General features: G+C 48.7%; 1 protein-coding gene across 1 annotated transcript in view; it reads left to right on the forward strand.

Annotated features, from left to right (window-relative positions):
- LOC115126338 (dual specificity mitogen-activated protein kinase kinase 5-like) overlaps nucleotides 1-16,268 on the forward strand; it is a 52,873-nt gene that overhangs the window by 19,035 nt on the left and 17,570 nt on the right. Inside the window, exon 5 of the mRNA XM_065015681.1 lies at nucleotides 15,524-15,563. Coding sequence (XP_064871753.1) covers nucleotides 15,524-15,563 — 40 coding nt within the window. The remainder of the gene's footprint in view (nucleotides 1-15,523; nucleotides 15,564-16,268) is intronic.

Genomic DNA, 16,268 nt, shown 5'->3' on the forward strand with positions numbered 1-16,268 from the left:
CCTCAGTGAAGGGTAGAGAGAAGAGACATGGCTGGAGTATGGGCTTCTCAGTGAAGGGTAGAGAGAAGAGACATAGCTGGAGTACGGGCTTCTCTGTGAAGGGTAGAGAGAAGAGACATGGTGGGAGTATGGGCTTCTCAGTGAAGGGTAGAGAGAAGAGACATGGTGGGAGTATGGGCTTCTCAGTGAAGGGTAGAGAGAAGAGACATGGCTGGAGTATGGGCTTCTCAGTGAAGAGTAGAGAGAAGAGACATGGCTGGAGTATGGGCTTCTCAGTGAAGAGTAGAGAGAAGAGACATGGCTGGAGTATGGGCTTCTCAGTGAAGGGTAGAGAGAAGAGACATGGCTGGAGTACGGGCTTCTCAGTGAAGGGTAGAGAGAAGAGACATGGTGGGAGTATGGGCTTCTCAGTGAAGGGTAGAGAGAAGAGACATGGTGGGAGTACGGGCTTCTCAGTGAAGGGTAGAGAGAAGAGACATGGCTGGAGTATGGGCTTCTCAGTGAAGAGTAGAGAGAAGAGACATGGCTGGAGTATGGGCTTCTCAGTGAAGGGTAGAGAGAAGAGACATGGCTGGAGTACGGGCTTCTCAGTGAAGGGTAGAGAGAAGAGACATGGTGGGAGTATGGGCTTCAGTGAAGGGTAGAGAGAAGAGACAGTGAAGGGTAGGGAGAAGAGACATGGTGGGAGTATGGGCTTCTCAGTGAAGGGTAGAGAGAAGAGACATGGTGGGAGTATGGGCTTCTCAGTGAAGGGTAGAGAGAAGAGACATGGTGGGAGTACGGGCTTCTCAGTGAAGGGTAGAGAGAAGAGACATGGGCTTCTCAGTGAAGTCGAGAGAAGAGACATGGTGGGAGTATGGGCTTCTCAGTGAAGGGTAGAGAGAAGAGACATGGTGGGAGTATGGGCTTCTCAGTGAAGGGTAGAGAGAAGAGACATGGCTGGAGTACGTGCTTCTCAGTGAAGGGTAGAGAGAAGAGACATGGCTGGAGCACGGGCTTCTCAGTGAAGGGTAGAGAGAAGAGACAGAGTATGGGCTTCTCAGTGAAGGGTAGAGAGAAGAGACATGGCTGGAGTATGGGCTTCTCGGTGAAGGGTAGAGAGAAGAGACATGGTGGGAGTATGGGCTTCTCAGTGAAGGGTAGAGAGAAGAGACATGGTGGGAGTATGGGCTTCTCAGTGAAGGGTAGAGAGAAGAGACATGGTGGGAGTATGGGCTTCTCAGTGAAGGGTAGAGAGAAGAGACATGGCTGGGAGTATGGGCTTCTCAGTGAAGGGTAGAGAGAGAAGAGACATGGCTGGAGTATGGGCTTCTCAGTGAAGGGTAGAGAGAAGAGACATGGCTGGAGTATGGGCTTCTCAGTGAAGGGTAGAGAGAAGAGACATGGTGGGAGTATGGGCTTCTCAGTGAAGGGTAGAGAGAAGAGACATGGTGGAGTATGGGCTTCTCCCAGTGAGGGTCGAGAGAAGAGACATGGTGGAAGTATGGGCTTCTCAGTGAAGGGTCGAGAGAAGAGACATGGTGGGAGTATGGGCTTCTCAGTGAAGGGTAGAGAGAAGAGACATGGCTGAGTACGGGCTTCTCAGTGAAGGGTAGAGAGAAGAGACAGAGACGTGCTTCTCAGTGAAGGGTAGAGAGAAGAGACATGGCTGGAGTACGGGCTTCTCAGTGAAGGGTAGAGAGAAGAGACATGTCTGGAGTATGGGCTTCTCAGTGAAGGGTAGAGAGAAGAGACATGGCTGGAGTACGGGCTTCTCTGTGAAGGATAGAGAGAATAGACATGGTGGGAGTATGGGCTTCTCAGTGAAGGGTAGAGAGAAGAGACATGGTGGAGTACGGGCTTCTCAGTGAAAGGTAGAGAGAAGAGACATGGTGGGAGTATGGGCTTCTCAGTGAAGGGTAGAGAGAAGAGACATGGCTGGAGTATGGGCTTCTCAGTGAAGAGTAGAGAGAAGAGACATGGCTGGAGTATGGGCTTCTCAGTGAAGGGTAGAGAGAAGAGACATGGCTGGAGTACGGGCTTCTCAGTGAAGGGTAGAGAGAAGAGACATGGTGGGAGTATGGGCTTCTCAGTGAAGGGTAGAGAGAAGAGACATGGCTGGAGTACGGGCTTCTCAGTGAAGGGTAGAGAGAAGAGACATGGTGGGAGTATGGGCTTCTCAGTGAAGGGTCGAGAGAAGAGACATGGTGGAAGTATGGGCTTCTCAGTGAAGGGTCGAGAGAAGAGACATGGTGGGAGTATGGGCTTCTCAGTGAAGGGTAGAGAGAAGAGACATGGCTGGAGTATGGGCTTCTCAGTGAAGGGTAGAGAGAAGAGACATGGCTGGAGTACGGGCTTCTCTGTGAAGGATAGAGAGAATAGACATGGTGGGAGTATGGGCTTCTCAGTGAAGGGTAGAGAGAAGAGACATGGTGGGAGTACGGGCTTCTCAGTGAAAGGTAGAGAGAAGAGACATGGTGGGAGTATGGGCTTCTCAGTGAAGGGTAGAGAGAAGAGACATGGTGGGAGTATGGGCTTCTCAGTGAAGGGTAGAGAGAAGAGACATGGCTGGAGTATGGGCTTCTCAGTGAAGAGTAGAGAGAAGAGACATGGCTGGAGTATGGGCTTCTCAGTGAAGGGTAGAGAGAAGAGACATGGCTGAGTACGGGCTTCTCAGTGAAGGGTAGAGAGAAGAGACATGGTGGAGTATGGGCTTCTCAGTGAAGGGTAGAGAGAAGAGACATGGCTGGAGTACGGGCTTCTCAGTGAAGGGTAGAGAGAAGAGACATGGTGGGAGTATGGGCTTCTCAGTGAAGGGTAGAGAGAAGAGACATGGCTGGAGTACGGGCTTCTCAGTGAAGGGTAGAGAGAAGAGACATGGTGGGAGTATGGGCTTCTCAGTGAAGGGTCGAGAGAAGAGACATGGTGGGAGTATGGGCTTCTCAGTGAAGGGTAGAGAGAAGAGACATGGCTGGAGTATGGGCTTCTCAGTGAAGGGTAGAGAGAAGAGACATGGCTGAGTACGGGCTTCTCAGTGAAGGGTAGAGAGAAGAGACATGGTGGGAGTATGGGCTTCTCAGTGAAGGGTAGAGAGAAGAGACATGGTGGGAGTATGGGCTTCTCAGTAAAGGGTCGAGAGAAGAGACATGGTGGGAGTACGGGCTTCTCAGTGAAGGGTAGAGAGAAGAGACATGGTGGGAGTATGGGCTTCTCAGTGAAGGGTAGAGAGAAGAGACATGGTGGGAGTATGGGCTTCTCAGTGAAGGGTCGAGAGAAGAGACATGGTGGGAGTATGGGCTCTCAGTGAAGAGTAGAGAGAAGAGACGTGGTGGGAGTATGGGCTTCTCAGTGAAGGGTAGAACCTGGCCTTTAACAACATGATTTGGGTTACCACTTGACTTCATTAAAGTGTCACTCACCCCTCACATATACAACCCATGTTACAATCCAGACTTTTACAACTACTAACTTTCTCTTTCTTTTTCTCTTTCACCCTATTTCTCTGTTCTCCTTTTCTCACCATATCTATCGATCTCTCTCTCTCTCTTTCTCTCTGTCTGTGTCTCTCTCTCTTTCTCTCTGTCTGTGTCTCTCTCTCTCTCTGTCTGTGTCTGTCTGTCTGGATCTCTCTCTGTCTGTTAATCTCTGGTGTTCCTCTGAAATCCATCAGGCTGGTTAGTGTCTGGGGCGCGAGTGGCGATTCAATTTATTTATGTATTTTCTTTACGATGTGAAGGTTGCCAAACGTATGTGGTATTGATCTGGTATGAGAGTGATTGTCCCACTGGACCATACAGCATGTTACCTGGAGAGAAGACTCTCCTCCCAAATCACCTGACTGATGTGTTGTCCACACACACACACACACACACACACACACACACACACACACACACACACACACCCTCCTCCCTTCATCTCCCTTCATCTCCTCCTCCCTTCATCTCCTCCTTCTCTTCTTCTGTCCTCCTCCCTTCATCTCCTCCTTCTCTTCTCTGTCCTCCTCCTCCCTTCATCTCCTCCTCCTCTTCTCTGTCCTCCTCCTCTCTTCATCTCCTCCTCCTCTTTCATCTCCTCCTCCTTCCTCCTCCTCTTCTCTGTCCTCCTCTCCCTTCATCTCCTCCTCTTCTTCTCTCCTCCTCCTCCCTTCCTCCTCCTCTTCTCTGTCCTCCTCCTCCCTTCATCTCCTCCTCCTCCTCTTCTCTGTCCTCCTCCCTCCCTTCATCTCCTCCCTCCATCTTCTCTGTCTGTCCTCCTCCCTTCATCTCCCCTCCTCCTCTGTCCTCTCCTCTCATCTCCTCCTCTTCATCTCCTCCTCCTCTGTCCTCCTCTCCCTTCATCTCCTCCTCCTCTTCATCTCCTCCTCCTTCATCTCCTCTCCTCCTCTGTCTCCTCCTCCTTCTCTCCTCCTCCTCTTCTCTCCTCCTCCTCTCTTCTCTGTCCTCCTCCCTTCATCTCCTCCTCCTCTTCTCTGTCCTCCTCCTCCTTCATCTCCTCCTCCTCTTCTCTGTCCTCCTCCTCCCTTCATCTCCTCCTCCTCTTCTCTGTCCTCCTCCCTTCATCTCCTCCTCCTCTTCTCTGTCCTCCTCCTCCCTTCATCCTCCTCCTCTTCTCTGTCCTCCTCCCTTCCCTCCCTCCTCCTCCTTCTCTGTCCTCCTCCTCCCTTCACCTCCTCCTCCTCTTCTCTGTCCTCCTCCTCCCTTCACCTCCTCCTCTCCTCTTCCTCTCCTCCCTTCACCACCTCCCCCTTTCACCTCCTCCTCCTCCTCTTCTCTGTCCTCCTCCTCCCTTCACCTCCTCCTCTTCTTCTCTGTCCTCCTCCTCCCTTCACCACCTCCTCCTCTTCTCTGTCCTCCTCCTTCCTTCACCTCCTCCTTCTCTTCTCTGTCCTCCTTCTCTTCTCTGTCCTCCTCCTCTTCTCTGTCCTCCTCTTCATCTCCTGTTATTGAACTGTTTTATTGAGATAGTGATATTGATCACTTCTCTAACCTTGACTTGACGGAGAGAGAGGCTGTGTTTCTGTCGTCTCTGTCAGAGCTCCTCGTAAATTTCATCCGGAGCAAATCCTGTTTATTTCTTTTAACGGTCTTGTTCAGGCTTTTTCCTGTTGTTTTCTTCACACGTTTCTTTGATCGTTTTATTGTGGTGAGGTTGTTTCATTAACTATCTCTTATAGTTGAGGGAGAAAGCGACTGGCTATTCGCTCGGCTTGGGAAATTGTTCCGCTGGACTGAGGAAAGCCAATATTGCAAACCTCCGACAACTTCTCAGTCAATTGAGCTCAGCAGAAAATCCATCCGGTTCTGTGGCAGATTGTTTTTCTGGTCGGGAGAGAAACTGCTGATCTCATTGTTTTCTCCGCCTGTCCAATTGTTCATGTTAGTTTTGGTTTTGTTATGTTTTCTGTTCGTAGTTTTGTCAACATGCAAACAAGGCAGCACCTCAAATATTGTACTTGGCTGTACATTAAACCTGACTGTTTACATAGATGGAGTTGGTTCCTATCAGGCTGTACATTAAACCTGACTGTTTACATAGATGGAGTTGGTTCCTATCAGGCTGTACATTAAACCTGACTGTGTACATAGATGGAGTTGGTTCCTATCAGGCTGTACATTAAACCTGACTGTTTACATAGATGGAGTTGGTTCCTATCAGGCTGTACATTAAACCTGACTGTTTACATAGATGGAGTTGGCTCCTATCAGGCTGTACATTAAACCTGACTGCTTACATAGATGGAGTTGGTTCCTATCAGGCTGTACATTAAACCTGACTGTGTACATAGATGGAGTTGGTTCCTATCAGGCTGTACATTAAACCTGACTGTTTACATAGATGGAGTTGGTTCCCATCAGATGCTGTCAACATTAAACCAGTTGACTGCTTTACATAGATGGAGTTGGTTCCTATCAGGCTGTACATTAAACCTGACTGTGTACATAGATGGAGTTGGTTCCTATCAGGCTGTACATGTGTAATATATGCAGTAGCCTTACACCAAACAGTGATGTTCGGTAGCTCAGCCACAGATGAACCTGGTCTTTAACCCACTGACACATCCTCAGCAACAGTTGATCTTTAACCCACACTGTGTAATGATCACCTCAGTTACTACGTTGTCTGCCAACTTTAACCCACACTGTGTAATGATCACCTCAGACACTAGACTACGTTGTCTGCCATCTTTAACCCGCACTGTGTAATGATCACCTCAGACACTAGACTACGTTGTCTGCCATCTTTAACCCACACTGTGTAATGATCACCTCAGACACTAGACTACGTTGTCTGCCATCTTTAACCCACACTGTGTAATGATCACCTCAGACACTAGACTACGTTGTCTGCCATCTTTAACCCACACTGTGTAATGATCACCTCAGACACTAGACTACGTTGTCTGCCATCTTTAACCCACACTGTGTAATGATCACCTCAGACACTACGTTGTCTGCCATCTTTAACCCACACGTTGTCTGCCATCTTTAACCCACACTGTGTAATGATCACCTCAGACACTAGACTACGTTGTCTGCCATCTTTAACCCACACTGTCAGTAATGATCACCTGTGTAATGATCAGACACTAGACTACGTTGTCTGCCATCTTTAACCCACACTGTGTAATGATCACCTCAGACACTAGACTACGTTGTCTGCCATCTTTAACCCACACTGTGTAATGATCACCTCAGACACTAGACTACATTTTACACCTGACCTCCAGGGTATTACTTGGCATCTAAATCACTTGATTGGCTGAAGTACAGTAGGCTTAGTTCCTGACTCGTCTAGTTGTTGTTCAGGATCCTGTTGTCCTCCTGCTGTTTCTTGAAAGACAAGGACAGTGTGGCTGAGCTTATCCAATCAGCTGCTTAATGAGGTTCAGTGGGGAGATCAGAGGACCTCCAGGTGGAGGCTGGGGAGCGGATGGCCTATAGGAATCACTCTGGCATCTCTCTCTGCCCTCTGGTGTCATTGTCACATTATCACCACTGACCAAGACACACACACACACACACACACACACACACACACACACAGGCTTGGTATCTCTCCTCTTCTCACAGGGTTTAGGGTTTAATAACCTGTCTGTCAGTCAGACATTGTGTTTTGGTGCACGACCAGACTTACTGACTGCTACAGATGAAGGATCTTAATTTGAGCCAGTTTGCTACAGCAGGAAAATAATCCAACTGCAAATATTAATTATTATGTAGGTTATAATGTATCAACATTGTTCCAGGGGGTTGATATATTTTTTCATAAAGGAAAAAAATCAAGTCTGAAATTTCGAAGTGAAAATTACAAACTTCAGAAGCCTTTTTAAACCTCAAAATATAATACAAGTTTTAAATATGCTGCACTGCAGGAAATGTGTCCTGAAACAGGCTGATCAAATGAAGAGCCTACATCTGTAGATGCTGAGGTTTCATTGTCTTGTCTGTCAGTGTGTTTGTTTTCTTCCATTCACACTGTGTCTGTTGATCCTGCATCTCCTCTCTGTCTATCTGTCTGTCTGTTGATCCTGCATCTCCTCTCTGTCTGTCCATCTGTCTGTCTGTTGATCCTGCATCTCCTCTCTGTCCATCTGTGTCTGTTGATCCTGCATCTCTGTCTCTCTGTCCATCTGTCTGTCTGTTGATCCTGCATCTCCTCTCTGTCCATCTGTCTGTCTGTTGATCCTGCATCTCCTCTCTGTCCATCTGTCTGTCTGTTGATCCTGCATCTCCTCTCTGTCCATCTGTCTGTCTGATTGATCCTGCATCTCCTCTCTGTCCATCTGTCTGTCTGTTGATCCTGCATCTCCTCTCTGTCCATCTGTCTGTTGATCCTGCATCTCCTCTCTGTCCATCTGTCTGTCTGTTGATGCTGCATCTCCTCTCTGTCCATCTGTCTGTCTGTTGATCCTGCATCTGTCCGTCTGTCTGGCCATCCGCCTGGCCGGTCTGTCTGTCTGTCTGTCTGTCTGTCTGTCTGTCTGTCCATCTGTCTGTCTGTCCATCTGTCATCTGTCTGTCTGTCCATCTGTCTGTCTGTCCATCTGTCTGTCTGTTCTGCATGTGAATCCCAGACCAGTGCCTTCAGATGTTAATGTGTTGTACACAGCAGATGGAGAGAGAACCTAGTTGTTCCTGCTCCCAGACTGAGGACAGCAAGGGGCCCCAGCGTGTGTGGATATCTGTAGGAACACAGGGCGCTGCCCTAAGGGGAAATAGGGCCTGTAAAATCTGTTGTGTCCTATGTCACCTCTACCCTAAACACTTTTGGTTCATGTAAAACACAAACCACTTTGACCGTCAAACATGCACAGAGGCTTTTCCCCCACAGAGTCAGGCACCTGGAGTATTACTGTAAATTGCTTTCTTTAAAAATAATTTGGTGGGTTTCTCTGTTGGGCTTTGTGTTTTGTACTGCTGCTATTATATGTCAGAGTATGAAGTGTTGATAACCCAATGACATACATATTATACATACACACACACACACACACACACACACACAGCCTTATACATACTTACTGCCTCCAGACTGTGGAGGCTAAATTGTCCACCGAATCATCCCCAGCTTCCAATTGGCTCATTCATCCCCCCTCCTCTCCCCTGTAACTATTCCTCAGGTCATTGCTGTAAATGAGAACGTGTTCTCAGTCAACTTAGCTGGTAAAATAAGGGTGAAATAAATAAAAGGCCCCACCCAGTCTCCTCATTTGAAAGTAAATGTTGTAATGTGATCATGGTCTCCTCTGAAGAAGGTCATTACCTCTCCTCTGTCTCCCTATTGGCCTGGTTTATATTAAGCTTATCTAGTGTGAATAGATCCACTTAAGGCTCTGCACCTTTTAACCCTTAACCCTGTTTATGACCCACGGCCATTTACACTCAATTGGATGTTGCTGACACCTTGGCTCTCCTCTGTGTCTCTGACCCGGTGATCCATCAATGTTGTCCCTTGTTGTTGTATTACTTTCTCCGCTCCGTCTCTGAGGTTCAGCCTGTCCTACGAGGTTATAAATAACTAGTGTAGGGACAGTTGGCCATTCCGTGCCTGATGGACCTGCGCAATTACAACAAGCACATTTACATGCAGTTCCATCCACTTAGACACCGGCGTGGCCCTTCCCAAAGTCCCCCAGCCTAGCTGTTTTCTTATTGATCTCTGCCATTGATTTAGATGTGGGGAGGAGGAACATTTCTGCCTGTTCATTTGTTAGTTGGTTACTGTATCTTAAGCTGCAGGCCATAAAGTAGGGTTGAAGTGCCTGGTCTGTTTAGCACCTGAACACGGCAAGGTTTATTTAAGCTCTTTATTTAAACCTCTGTTTCCTTTCTCTTCCTTCCCTCCGTCACCTCTGTCTCTGCTTTTCCTTCCTTCCCTCCATCACCTCTGTCTCTGCTTTTCCTTCCCTCCATCACCTCTGTCTCTGCTTTTCCTTCCTTCCCTCCATCACCTCTGTCTCTGCTTTTCCTTCCCTCCATCACCTCTGTCTCTGCTTTTCCTTCCTTCCCTCCATCACCTCTGTCTCTGCTTTTCCTTCCCTCCATCACCCTCTGTCTCTGCTTTTCCTTCCTTCCTCCATCACCTCTGTCTCTGCTTTTCCTTCCTTCCCTCCATCACCTCTGTCTCTGCTTTTCCTTCCCTCCATCACCTCTGTTCCTTCCTTCCCTCCATCACCTCTGTCTCTGCTTTTCCTTCCTTCCCTCCATCACCTCTGTCTCTGCTTTTCCTTCCCTCCATCACCTCTGTCTCTGCTTTTCCTTCCCTCCATCACCTCTGTCTCTGCTTTTCCTTCCTTCCCTCCATCACATCTGTCTCTGCTTTTCCTTCCTTCCCTCCATCACCTCTGTCTCTGCTTTTCCTTCCTTCCCTCCATCACCTCTGTCTCTGCTTTTCCTTCCCTTCACCCTCCTGCTTTTCCTTCCCTCCATCACCTCTGTCTCTGCTTTTCCTTCCTTCCCTCCACCTCTGTCTCTGCTTTTCTTCCTTCCCTCTGTCTCTGCTTTTCCTTCCTTCCCTCCATCACCTCTGTCTCTGCTTTTCCTTCCTTCCCTCCATCACCTCTGTCTCTGCTTTTCCTTCCTTCCCTCCATCACCTCTGTCTCTGCTTTTCCTTCCTTCCCTCCATCACCTCTGTCTCTGCTTTTCCTTCCTTCCCTCCATCACCTCTGTCTCTGCTTTTCCTTCCCTCCATCACCTCTGTCCTGCTTTTCCTTCCCTCCATCACTCTCTGCTTTTCCTTCCCTCCATCACCTCTTCTCTTTTCTTCCCTCCATCACCTCTGTCTCTGCTTTTCCTTCCTTCCCTCCATCACCTCTGTCTCTGCTTTTCCTTCCATCACCTCTGTCTCTGCTTTTCCTTCCCTCCATCACCTCTGTCTCTGCTTTTCCTTCCTTCCCTCCGTCACCTCTGTCTCTGCTTTTCCTTCCCTCCGTCACCTCTGTCTCTGCTTTTCCTTCCTTCCCTCCATCACCTCTGTCTCTGCTTTTCCTTCCTTCCCTCCATCACCTCTGTCTCTGCTTTTCCTTCCTTCCCTCCATCACCTCTGTCTCTGCTTTTCCTTCCTTCCCTCCATCACCTCTGTCTCTGCTTTTCCTTCCCTCCATCACCTCTGTCTCTGCTTTTCCTTCCCTCCATCACCTCTGTCTCTGCTTTTCCTTCCCTCCATCACCTCTGTCTCTGCTTTTCCTTCCTTCCCTCCATCACCTCTGTCTCTGCTTTTCCTTCCCTCCGTCACCTCTGTCTCTGCTTTTCCTTCCCTCCGTCACCTCTGTCTCTGCTTTTCCTTCCTTCCCTCCGTCACCTCTGTCTCTGCTTTTCCTTCCCTCCGTCACCTCTGTCTCTGCTTTTCCTTCCTTCCCTCCGTCACCTCTGTCTCTGCTTTTCCTTCCTTCCCTCCGTCACCTCTGTCTCTGCTTTTCCTTCCTTCCCTCCGTCACCTCTGTCTCTGCTTTTCCTTCCTTCTCTGTTCTGCTTTTCCTTCCCTCCATCACCTCTGTCTCTGCTTTTCCTTCCCTCCATCACCTCTGTCTCTGCTTTTCCTTCCTTCCCTCCGCTTTTCCTTCCTTCCCTCCTCACCTCTGTCTCTGCTTTTCCTTCCTTCCCTCCGTCACCTCTGTCTCTGCTTTTCCTTCCCTCCATCACCTCTGTCTCTGCTTTTCCTTCCCTCCATCACCTCTGTCTCTGCTTTTCCTTCCTTCCCTCCGTCACCTCTGTCTCTGCTTTTCCTTCCTTCCCTCCGTCACCTCTGTCTCTGCTTTTCCTTCCTTCCCTCTGTCTCTGCTTTTCCTTCCTTCCCTCCATCACCTCTGTCTCTGCTTTTCCTTCCTTCCCTCCATCACCTCTGTCTCTGCTTTTCCTTCCTTCCCTCCATCACCTCTGTCTCTGCTTTTCCTTCCCTCCATCACCTCTGTCTCTGCTTTTCCTTCCCTCCATCACCTCTGTCTCTGCTTTTCCTTCCCTCCATCACCTCTGTCTCTGCTTTTCCTTCCTTCCCTCCGTCACCTCTGTCTCTGCTTTTCCTTCCTTCCCTCCATCACCTCTGTCTCTGCTTTTTTCCTTCCTTCCCTTCCCTCCATCACCTCTGTCTCTGCTTTTCCTTCCTTCCCTCCGTCACCTCTGTCTCTGCTTTTCCTTCCCTCCATCACCTCTGTCTCTGCTTTTCCTTCCTTCCTTCCCTCCATCACCTCTGTCTCTGCTTTTCCTTCCCTCCATCACCTCTGTCTCTGCTTTTCCTTCCTTCCCTCCGTCACCTCTGTCTCTGCTTTTCCTTCCTTCCCTCCATCACCTCTGTCTCTGCTTTTCCTTCCCTCCCTCCGTCTCCTCTGTCTCTGCTTTTCCTTCCCTCCATCACCTCTGTCTCTGCTTTTCCTTCCTTCCCTCCATCACCTCTGTCTCTGCTTTTCCTTCCCTCCGTCACCTCTGTCTCTGCTTTTCCTTCCTTCCTTCCGTCACCTCTGTCTCTGCTTTTCTTTCCCTCCGTCACCTCTGTCTCTGCTTTTCCTTCCTGTCTGTCTCTGCTTTTCCTTCCCTCCATCACCTCTGTCTCTGCTTTTCCTTCCTTCCCTCCGTCTCCTCTGTCTCTGCTTTTCCTTCCTTCCCTCCGTCTCCTCTGTCTCTGCTTTTCCTTCCCTCCGTCACCTCTGTCTCTGCTTTTCCTTCCTTCCCTCCATCACCTCTGTCTCTGCTTTTCCTTCCTTCCCTCCGTCACCTCTGTCTCTGCTTTTCTTTCCTTCCCTCCATCACCTCTGTCTCTGCTTTTCCTTCCTTCCCTCCGTCTCCTCTGTCTCTGCTTTTCCTTCCCTCCGTCACCTCTGTCTCTGCTTTTCCTTCCTTCCATCACCTCTGTCTCTGCTTTTCCTTCCCTCCGTCACCTCTGTCTCTGCTTTTCCTTCCCTCCGTCACCTCTGTCTCTGCTTTTCCTTCCCTCCGTCACCTCTGTCTCTGCTTTTCCTTCCCTCCGTCACCTCTGTCTCTGCTTTTCCTTCCTTCCCTCCATCACCTCTGTCTCTGCTTTTCCTTCCTTCCCTCCGTCACCTCTGTCTCTGCTTTTCCTTCCTTCCCTCCGTCACCTCTGGTTTTAGTTGTCTCGGATGACTGGGAAACTGACACCACTGATAACCATGGAGATATAACCTCTGTTTATAATCATAGTTGTGGGTCTGTGTAATGTCCTCATCTTTGTGAGTTTGTAGTGGTGTGGTCGTACCGGCTAGCCTCTTCATCTGCAGAGCCATGTGCTCTCTGAATTTAGGTAGGTCGGTCTCTGTTTGGCAGTCGTTCTGGTCGGGCCGTCTCAGGTGAGGGTGTCTGGCTGGAAGAGAGGTCGCCTTGCCTGCCACCCCTGTGGCACTGTAAACCAACCGTTCCAGCCCTGACCGCCCACCCGCCCGGGGCCGCTTTTAGAGAGCCAGCCAGGCCCATGAATACTGCATGGTGGAGCTTTTATTACACCAGGGGCTGGAGTGTAAATAAGATCCAGGCAATGGGGCACGTTTACTGGGGTCAGGACGGGGGGAAGAGGGGTGGGGACGGGCGGCTGGGTAACCTTGCTCCCAGGTCCTCTAGTCACCAGGCCTGTCACTGTAACTCACTGGTGGAGGGTTGGCCCTGAGGGGGGTCAAGGACAGTGGATCTACTGGGCCCATTACATTACAGGCTGCATGGAGGATAGAGACTGGAGTTAGACTACTCACCCGCTCTAACAGTGAGGTTGTACTGTCGTCGTGTCATCACTCTGTTGGGGAGTAGAGGAAGAACATCAGGCTACCAAAATGCCTGGTATAAGTGACACACTCATCCTGAGGGGTCTGTTAGCTCACCTGTTAGATTTAAATGTGATCTTGTACCTTCACAACGACTGTTGTTGTGGTTCATCTGCTTGTCCCCTAGTTTCCCGGTTCATTAGTGACAGAATGGTGCAGACGTGAGAAAAGAGGTTATCCTCCAAAACAGTTACTAATCACGACATGGTAAAGAAACATCTTCCTGACTGAGTCAGCAGGTTTTTTTTCTGTGAACCTGAACATGTTCAGCATGATAAAATAATGATTATTTGCTCTGTTCGTTGGCTACACACAGAATCAGTCCAATCACTATTTAACATCTCTGGCTCCTCGCTCCGGTCTCAATTAACGTCTTCCTCTTGTCTTAATTAAGAACCAGTAGTCGTGCTTAATTGATATTGATTGTAGCTTAAAGGAGGAGTAACACATCAAAACTAAAAGGTGAAAGTAACCACTAGGCTACCCTGGGGCGGCAGAGTAGCCTAGTGGTTAGAGCGTTGGACTAGGAACCGAAAGGTTGCAAGTTCGAATCCCCGAGCTGAACAGGCAGTAAACCCACTGTTCCTAGGCCGTCATTGAAAATAAGGATTTGTTCTTAACTGACTTGCCTAGTAAAATAAAGGTTAAAAAAAAATACACCGAGGCCTTTTACAGACCGAAAGGAGAGTTCTCTAGGTAACATCCAGGGGTGGGAGGAGTGGTAGCCGTTCCTACGAAGGACCTGTGTTCCAGGCATTATCAGGGGTGGGAGGAGTGGTAGCCGTTCCTACGAAGGACCTGTGTTCCAGGCATTATCAGGGGTGGGAGGAGTGGTAGCCGTTCCTACGAAGGACCTGTGTTCCAGGCATTATCAGGGGTGGGAGGAGTGGTAGACGTTCCTACGAAGGACCTGTGTTCCAGGCATTATCAGGGGTGGGATACGAAGGACCTGTGGCATTATCCGTTCCTACTACGAAGGAGGACCTGTGTTCCAGGCATTATCATGCCTTCATGCATTTAACACTCGGCTGTAATTAGGACCCCATTACCTGACATGAATGCTTATAGTAAACCTTATGATACAAAGTCGTTACATGTAAAGCTAAAACCAAGTTAAAAACGCCATTGTCATGAAGTATCTAAGTAGAAACAGTATGTCGGTGTGTCCAGCTCCCGGCCTACGAGGGATGGTCTGTTTGTCCTGACTGGAGGGTCAGACGACCCAGACCAGACACTAAGAGGTGTTATTAATTAAAGGGCCAGTTTAGAGGTGCAACACGATCCTCCTATCTACCACGCATTAATCACACACCCTGGTCTGAGCTCATACACGCGGCCTACCCTGTTGACAGGTGAAACCTCGGGAGGTATCCAGTATACCTGGCTGTCGTAAACAAACTGGTGAACTGGGCTGGTGACGTACGCCCTCCCTGTGGCCCTCGCCCCCGGCAGCTGTTCTACGGGGACAAGAGGATTGGATGTTGAGACATTGGCGCTTTTGGTAAACCGACCCTCTTGGCCGGTAACTAAACCCGCCGGTGGGCATTAAGGAGTTTCATAATTAAATCATCAAGGTCGTCTAGGCCAGCCGGCGCTCCTCGGCTGTTTGGTTTACCTGCCACCTGAAACCTGTCTGGAGGACTGTGACCATACAGGACTGACTGGGCTCAATGGACATGTGTCATGAAGGCTATTGTTTTGACCTCTGACCTTTTTAATGATGGAAATGCTGTTAGACTAAGAGACATGTTGTCATGCTCATTTGGTTTCTACGGTTTCCTTTATGACAACACCCCTTCATGTTATAACTCACCAACGAGGAAAATAGTGGCTGATTTGAATAAGCATGTTTAGTCTGGACCTCTACTGGGGGCGGCAGTGTAGCCTAGTGGTTAGAGCGTTGGACTAGTACCCGAAAGGTTGCAAGTTCGAATCCCCGAGCTGACAAGGTACAAATCTGTCGTTCTGCCCCTGAACTGGCAGTTAACCCACTGGGCCGTCATTGAAAATAAGAATTTGTTCTTAACTGACTTGCCTAGTTAAATAAAGGTAAAATAAATAAATAAATAAAATACTGTATGTCCATTCTGAATGTAGTGATGTTCTCCCAAGTCCTTTTCCATTCAACATATTTTCATTCACATGACTTCAGAGGCCCGGATGAATGAACAGTAACAGGGGTGTTTTAATGTGTGAAATAGTTTAGTAGGGGCTTTTCTGAAGCTCTGGCTTACTCTTCGTTGGGCTATGTTAATGTGTCCTCTCTTTCTCTCCCACAGAGCGTACCATCTTCTCGGCAACAGAGTGTTGGCGGTGAAGGTGAGATCAACAGCTGTACTGCTGTAGTCTTTTCCCGGGCACCTCTCCTTTTACCAAATCACGTTCAACAACACTAGTCTTCTTCTGTATCTCTACCTCGGTCCTTTCCCCCTCCCTCTTTCATTTTCTATGCTTCTCTACCTCTGTCCTTTCCCCCTCCCTCTTTCATTTTCTATGCTTCTCAACCTCTGTGATCCCTCCCCCCCCTCTCTCTCATTGGTTCATTCATCCACTTTGTTCTCATGCTCTGTAATTCTACCAGTAATCTAATCTATTGGAGTGGAATGGAAGGTAGATGTAATGGGTACCTCCTTGACCCTCGTAACTCCCTTCTCTCTCTCTCTAACCTGTAATCAATGATGTTAACATGTAGCTACTCCCTTCTCTCTCTCTAACCTGTAATCAATGATGTTAACATGTAGCTACTCCCTTCTCTCTCTCTAACCTGTAATCAATGATGTTAACATGTAGCTACTCCCTTCTCTCTCTCTAACCTGTAATCAATGATGTTAACATGTATCTACTCCCTTCTCTCTCTCTAACCTGTAATCAATGATGTTAACATGTATCTACTCCCTTCTCTCTCTCTCTAACCTGTAATCAATGATGTTAACATGTAGCTACTCCCTTCTCTCTCTCTCTAACCTGTAATCAATGATGTTAACATGTAGCTACTCCCTTCTCTCTCTCTCTAACCTGTAATCA

The sequence above is a fragment of the Oncorhynchus nerka genome, unplaced genomic scaffold, assembly GCF_034236695.1.
Source record: "Oncorhynchus nerka isolate Pitt River unplaced genomic scaffold, Oner_Uvic_2.0 unplaced_scaffold_1357, whole genome shotgun sequence".
NCBI lineage: Eukaryota > Metazoa > Chordata > Actinopteri > Salmoniformes > Salmonidae > Oncorhynchus > Oncorhynchus nerka.